This window comes from Pseudochaenichthys georgianus, chromosome 3 (genome assembly GCF_902827115.2).
Source record: "Pseudochaenichthys georgianus chromosome 3, fPseGeo1.2, whole genome shotgun sequence".
Taxonomy (NCBI): domain Eukaryota; kingdom Metazoa; phylum Chordata; class Actinopteri; order Perciformes; family Channichthyidae; genus Pseudochaenichthys; species Pseudochaenichthys georgianus.
In genome coordinates, this window is record NC_047505.1 from 33,502,148 (window position 1) to 33,510,115 (window position 7,968).

General features: G+C 38.6%; 1 protein-coding gene across 1 annotated transcript; it reads right to left on the reverse strand.

Annotated features, from left to right (window-relative positions):
* Positions 1-956: 956 nt before the first annotated feature.
* Positions 957-7,707, reverse strand: spi1b (Spi-1 proto-oncogene b). The gene is made up of 5 exons (XM_034110430.1): positions 7,313-7,707; positions 6,737-6,830; positions 5,305-5,501; positions 3,893-4,046; positions 957-1,928 (listed from the first exon to the last, which is right to left on the reverse strand). Exons 1-5 carry the CDS (start codon positions 7,352-7,354, stop codon positions 1,618-1,620), a joined length of 798 nt encoding a protein of 265 aa, XP_033966321.1. The 5' UTR covers positions 7,355-7,707; the 3' UTR covers positions 957-1,617.
* Between the last annotated feature and the right edge of the window lie 261 nt (positions 7,708-7,968).

Genomic DNA, 7,968 nt, shown 5'->3' on the forward strand with positions numbered 1-7,968 from the left:
TGTAAGTAATGTAAAAGTCATATTGATTATCTTGCTCTGGTGAAGTTACTCTGTATTGTATTGTACTGTATGGTGGCTCTATTCTATTCAAGGCCATTTATTTTCATCTTCTCACCTGTCAGCTCTGGGCATCAATTATAACTCCACCATTGAGGGGAGCTGTTGGCTCTAGGGACACCATGTGCTGTCGTTTTTTTATATTTAGATACCCCTGTTACATTTGTTGTTAACTTTTATTTTCTGAGGTTTTAAGTATTGTTTTATGTAATTGTATTGAACTGAATTTCATCTGCAGAAGTGCTTTTTAGATGTGTTATTGTAAAAGGGAAGTGTGATAGTAGAGGCATTGATAAGCATTTCAAAAGCATCTCTATATTTAGTAAAGACTGCTTTGTCTAACTATGATACCAACGCCAAAACAATATACAGAATATTTTAACACAATTAAGCCACTCAAGAAAAGGCATTCGATGCAGAGAAAAACCACCAGAGGAGCAGCTGCAGTACTTGTATAGACTATTAACCTATTCACTCCAGATGTGTCTCTCTGGCTTTGCCTTAATGAGTGGAGAGCTGGCGCCTGCAGAGTGTCAGGATCACAGGCAGATATAAGGACTGGGTGACAGGCCACTTCACCCCCCCCGCCCTGCTCTGCATTCACCTCATAGTTCCTCATACTCAGCAGTTATCTTTGAAGCCTAAATTAAATATGATCTAATTGTAAACCTATAACTATAGAAGTTTATGAAATGTTTACTTCCTCTTCTTCTTTGTATTTTACCCCTTGTGTGCGATGTTATCGCTCACAAACACTAACCCCACATTTGGTATTTGCACTTGCTCAGCACTTTAAGCACTTTGTGACCTTCTTTTATATTGTTTTAATTTGTTTTTAATAACAGGGAGTTCCCTCTTACTTTCATTGTACTACAAATAACTTCAATGACATTAGCACATCTTATCTTGCACTTTTATGAACATTTATTCATTACAAGCATTTTTTTTAATATGAGATACAGTTTCATGTATTTTTACAAAACATTTGTCATGTAAGTAATCATAGTAATGGTTTTTATAATGGTCCTCAAAGGTTAGTCTATCCCATTAATGACTTATTTGTGTCTCTTTACTGTTTTAAATATGAATTTGCAATTATATATACACACATAAGTAGTACATAGAGTATTACCCTGAAAGAGAACTTAAGCCTGCCCAAAACAGGGAGAGTCAAACCCAGGCGGTAAAAGGCCTTCCTGACCTCATAGCTACATTTCTGACCTCATAGCTACATGTCATAAAACACAACTTGGAACCAGGTATTGAAAATGTATAAACAGACAGTTACTTAAAGAAATTCCAACGATTTATATGTGCACCCACATTTAAAAATGCATACAGGGTATCACAGTAAACCCAGGGTCTAATATGCATACTGTGTAACCTTACATCTCTTCCCGTTTGTCTGTACAAAATGATTGGTCCCACAGTAGACCAGTAATGTAACTATTCACAAAATGCAAAATAACACATTAGCAAGTTTGATTAAATGTCTTACATCAGAAACTACTCCTCAACATTTTCCACGAGTAAATCGTGACATTTGAGTAATCATCCTGCCTACATGAATTTTCTCTCCAGATGACTCTTCCCCAGCACCTCATCACTGAACTGGTAGGTCAGCTTCTTCTTGATCTTTTTCACCTCTCCAGTTTTGCCGTAGTTGCGTAAGGCCCGGGCCATCTTCTGATAGGTCATTTTTTTGCGGTTTCCCTTCTGGAGCCCCCAGCGATGTGCCAGAGCCTCCTTGTGTTTGGAAGAAAACTGGAATGCCCCCTTGTCTCTGTCCACCCACCAGATACTTTCCTTCATATCGCCATCTCTTAAAAGATCCAACAGGAACTGGTATAAACGAATCTTCTTTTTATTGCCTGTTCAAAAATATCAGAGAGTTGCACTGTTATTAAGTATAAACACACTTTTGACTAAATAAGAAAATAAAAAAACCTTGTAATTCTAAAAAGACAGCTCAATTTTTCTTTAATAAAAGGTAACTTCACAAGACAAGACAATGATAACAAAAGGAAATTCTATAGAATACTATCAGATGCAATCCGACATGAGTCATTATTTTAGTATTGTCCACATTGTCATGGTGCTACGTGATAACCGTAGTTGATGACATTAAATATTACGATTTCATATCCCTTTATAAATGTCTGTCCACAAATTAAGAAGAAGTAATCAAACTGAACGTTTTGAGTTCTTACTTCAAAGACAGATTTAGAAACAAAAATGAATGACACTTCATAACAACATAAACATTTTAGTTTCACAGAAAAGTAACTCCACAGTCAAGTTATCACAAGTCCCATTGACAGTAAGGTTTGTAACCAGTTCTCTGAGTCTGAAGACTTGCCCCACTACTTGTTTCATATGTTGGTGGTGTGCAGTTGGGGGGGGGAGGGTGCTCTTTAAGACCCCTTTGGGTTGCCATTGCATAACTTGCAAATACATGATCATGTAAAGACCATGCATGTTGTTTGGAGCATGTCTGAGATGCCCTGAGCCATACAGATGGCGTCACAGTCGGAGAACCATGTTTACTTTTTGAGTTGTGTGATCTCTATTCATATTCCAAATGCAAAGGGATTTTGCAAGGTCATGCTCAGTTCAAAAGTGGTCTTACTTTAACAAAAATGCTAAATGCTGACTTGATATGGGCAGGGTAAAATAAGTACAAGGGCTCACTGAGGTGTTTGATTAAAAACTGAGTTCATTTCCTTAAAACCATTCGGCTATAGGCCCTGGAGAAACCGTTTCAGAAACAGCTCAGGCTCTGCTGTAATATCTTAAACTGGCCAAAAGAGAAAGTAGAGAGCCAGCATATGATCACAACGGGATGTGTCCCCCGATTTCATGTGACTCATGGAATTAGTTTTCCTCTCAAAACATTTCTATAATGAATATATATCATATAATCCTCCATATGGTCCGGCAGTGGCTCAGTCAGTAGGGGCTTAGACTGTGAGCTGTAGGGTTGCTGGTTCAAGTCCCCGACCAGACCTAAATATGGAGTGTGGACTGCTACTTGGAGAGGTCCCAGTTCACCTCCTGCCCTGCAGTGGTGCCCTTGAGCAAGGCACCGGACATCCCCCTTCCCCCCCACTCCCACTGCTCCTACTAGTTAGGATGGGTTAAAGGCAGAGAACAAATGTCACTGTGTGTGCTGTGTGCTCTGCATGTGTGACCATTAAAGAGGGTTTCATCCCTCCGATTCTATCTCTATATCCAGTGTTAAATCGTTGATCAAATCGTTTTATTATCCATGTTTTCCCTTTTCCTTTATAGAAAAATAATTTGTTAAACATATTCTGAAAAATAGACTGCACCAAGAAATGCTAAAGCAATATAAAGGTTTTTATGCAGAGGAAGAAACCATACAATGCAAAGTTAATAAAGAAGAAAAAAATGTGTATTGCAAATAAAGTAACCTAGAATTTAAAATAAATCCCCCCTAGCCCAGCCTTGGACAACGAGAACATTTATAACCTTTTTTTGCCCACTTGTCCTAAAGATGCATAACCAGCAATGTAAAAGCCATTGTGCAACCATTAGCTCATCCTAAAAGTGATTCTTAACTTGTCAGCAGAAAACAAAGCTGACTTGGCTTTTTCCAAACCTCCACCAGAAGACGACACTGACCTGCTGCAAACAATACTTTAATTTTTTAAGACTGAAGAATCTAACGCGGATAATGACCATGACCTGGATGATTGAGAATCCTCACTAACCAGCACAGTTTGCCTTAAAGAATGTGTGTTCACTTTTCAGCAGAGGGCTTGAGAGTTCCCATGCTGGACACGTGAAATGTTTTGTGAATCTTTATCCTTACCCAGCTCTCCTGTAGTGACATAAGGGACCCGATCTCTCAGACATTCCTCATCAGACACCTCCAGCACCAGAGGACTTCGTGCCCCAAGCTCCTCATCATCAGAGCTGCGCTGCGACACATGTTGTGGATACACAGGCCGAGGGAAATATGCTACCTACAACACAGGAGTCAAAGTTAGTCCTAAATCAAAACTTCTGCAGGAGTTTAACCCAATTTCCTTCATGCTGCTCCAAGATTTTAGTAAACAATACTGTACGAGAATGCTACATATACAGTTGATTGATAACACACACACACACACACACACACACACAAAGGTTTGTACCCCTTAACAACATTTGTTTATCAGCTTTTATATATACGGTTTTCCAGGTCAGGATTTTTATATATAAACCATATGAGCACTAGAACGTAGAAAGTGGAATCACTAGAATCACTAGAATGATGCATAATCTAACAAACTCTTTGATGATTTAAGGTTGTTTTTTTGTATGGAATGTTGTACTGTTTTTAATTCAGAAATATTATTTTGCTAGAGATATACAGTGTATTACTGTGCCTAACATCGGACGCACATATGTGGGTTTGCATTCAACACGAGTAGTGAGACTGAAATAAACATTTATAGAGTTTTAGTGCATGGGTTGATTCTTGTATTTAAGTGTATTTAGTTGTGCCCCATGCTTTAAGGAACACTGAAAACTGGAATATATGGTCTTAAAATGTAGGGAAGAAGTTTCAAATTTGAAAATGTTGACTTGGCTAGAGATACTTTGATGCAGTCCACAACCAGATATCTCTGTTCTGGTTCACTGGTTCAAAACCGGAGGGGTGGAGCTTGCCATTGTGACACCGTTAGCATTGCAAAGCCTTCAGACTCTATTCAAAGAAAAACATTTTTTTACTGAAATAAAGAAGAAAAAACTAAATTAAAGTTGTTCTTGTAACTCAGAGATTCACTTCCTGATTTGTCGCCACAGGACCTTAAAAGGCCTTTGACTCCCTGAATGTCTTCTCTGATTTTAAACCCAACTTTGAGGACGTCTGCCGTGAACTAAAAGGATATTTGGTGATTCAGAGGTGTTAAAGAAGGTCCTTAAGCATCAATCAACTTTTTATGTTTGTGGAAGGAGTACAGGAAACCCTTACTTAACTTTTGTCTTTAGTGTAATCATTGTCAACTTGACAGTTTAAGTTGTATGCCTTTTAATCTGATGTAAATGTATATTTAATTTATGTTTTTTGCACATTGTGTGTGTGTGTGTGTGTGTGTGTGTGTGTGTGTGTGTGTGTGTGTGTGTGTGTGTGTGTGTGTGTGTGTGTGTGTGTGTGTGTGTGTGTGTGTGTGTGTGTGTGTGTGTGTGTGTGTGTGTCTTGACTGCATGTGTTTGTTTTCTGACAGTGGGACTTACTGGCTGCTGTAACACGTGTGAATGTGCCCCAAGGTTTGGATCCTGCAGGTGTTCTGCGTCGTACCGTATGGCGTCGTGTCGTATGAGGCTGGGCGTGTGGAGAGCATGCACACTCTGCAGCTCTGTGAAGTTGGCCTCTTGGAGGTTTTCAAACTCTACGGAGTGAGGGTGAGGGTGAGGGTGGTATTCCCAGTGATCTGCAGAGAGAGAAAGAGAGATGAGAAAACAGCGTAATGGCTGCAGCTTTCTGTGGTTTCTTTGAAATGAACCCAAGCTACTGAAACACACTGCAGCCTTTAAAAAAGAGTTGGTATTGCAGAAATACATATTTAGAGAGGTTCGAGGCGGCTCATGAAAACAGACAGAATGTTTGTCTAGCAAAAATAATCGTTATAAAACATCTAAAACCACTAAGTTCAAAGCAACTAGACTTGACAACTCGCTGCGTACTCATAGTGCTTTAGTTTGCATAGACCGGGTGAAATGGGGAGAATAACAGAGAATACAGCATGAAGCTCTTTCCTGTTTGATGCCTCACTGGCGAGTGTTGCTACAGCCGTTACTTACAATTTGTTGGCTTTTTCATGTTGTCAAAATTGATTCATAAATTAAATAACAGTGACTTTTCAAGTTTTCTATGGTTCAAGTGAACTTATGGAAATAAAAGACAAACAATAGAGTCAGGTAATAAGTTAATAAGTATTTAACATGCAAACTACTGCTACTATACAACTGTATCTCCTTAAAACAATTGAGTCAAGCTACATTATAAAGACACGTCAGATATAAGTTGAAACACTGAAATTATATTGCTGTATGTCAGTATATGTAGTGTTTGAATGTATATGTTTTAAGGATATAGTAAATGAGATATTTAAATATTAGAATAAGATATTTTTATCAAACGACAACTGGCACTTTCTCAGTGGTGGTGCCTTTTGTTATAAAGGTCAGGAAAAGTTCCCCCACCCCCCCATAATACATTGTTTTGGTGCAATATTCAAAACTGTTGATTACAAGAGAAAGTAAAGCACCTCTTTTGAATCAACAAAACCCCATGGGGCGAAAGTTTGTTCTATGTCTGTAGGTTGTAGCGGCCGAAAGAAATGGCATCTGTTTCCTGTGTTCCATCCACCCAATGTGGTGCGCTCCAGCTGCACTCTTTATGCACAACGCACCAGAAATACAGTGTCACCGCATCAGGTCATGGTGACTGATTCCAAGATTCAGAATAGAAAACTTAAATGACAGTATTTTCCTTTGAGTTTCAAATAAAAGCAGTGTATTAAATGTACATCCTAGCCCCACAATCATCATCATTCATTTCAATCTTAAAATGTCTTTAATTGTAACATTACTCAATGTATTTTAATAGAACAAGCTGCCGTTCTCATTGCACATGAGACAAAATGTATTTTGAAGCAAAACTCACCTGTATGGATATCTGCGTCGAGGACATTACCATAATTATAATATTCTGCAATGTGATGTCTGTAGATCTCAGGGTCGTACATTTCTTCTGAGTGCTGCAAGAGCAAATAAAGACAGTTTCAGCCACCAAATCATGAAAGAAGACTGTTTTACTGTATGATGCAGATACCACTTAAATCTATTTGAATCTGATCTTTGACTTTGATAAAGTTCAGATTGTATCTAAATACATTTTCTTTTGTAAGTCAGAAGAAGCATTAGTAATGTCTGTGCTATAATAATGACTTTTTTTTTCTAGCCCCTTCTCTTCTGAAACTCTCAAGAAGTCTTGAGTTTCATTTTCATGTCGCCCGTAGTATAAAAGACGCTTACAGTTTGTGTGCTCTATTCAAATTGTAGTAGACTCACATTAAGTCATCTAATCTGACATAACACACATTGTCCAACCTCTTGACTAATAAATGTGTTTCTGTTGAATGCTTATTATAAACAATTTAGTCAAGGTAAGCTTGACGCTTGCTTGATGCTTGAAAGTCTCCCCAGAGTTTATATAATAATACAAATGAAAGATACTTACAGGCGGGATGAGGTAGCTCTCCATTCTGTATGGATGCAACATGGAGACCTCTTCTTCAACGGTCCGACTCTCAGACGTTTTGCAGACAAAAATACTCTCACAGCCTTTCAAAACTTTTGCGGCACCATTGCACAATGTTTCAAAATTTCCTCTCACTCAACGAAAAACCCTACAATTTCTCTCTCTCTGATTGTATAGCAGACACTTACGACCTGAGCTACTCTCGGAGGCCTTCAGCTGAGTCAAGTTAAATAAAATAAAGTAGGCCCGCTGTTTGACTGGAAATGAAAAAGGAACTTTTGACTTCTGTAAAATGTATGTGGGTGGGAGCAATAGAGTGTGTCTGCTACAGGTTCCTGGCCATTGATGATTTGTCAGGGGAGACCATGAAACCTCACATTTATCAGGGTCTATATACTGTCCCCTCCCTCAGCAGCCAATCATCATAAAGCATCTCCTCACTGTCAGTTTCTCCTCTAAACAGGGTGCCATGAGCTGTTGAATATTTAAAGTGTTATTTTCGTTGTATTGGCATGCTTTGTTCTCAACAGCGCTGCAGTTGTACTGTGCACACATGTGGTTATTGCAATACAGGGCATACTGTGTACCATTCAGCAAGTGTATGCTACACAGATAGACAGTAGAACATATTGATC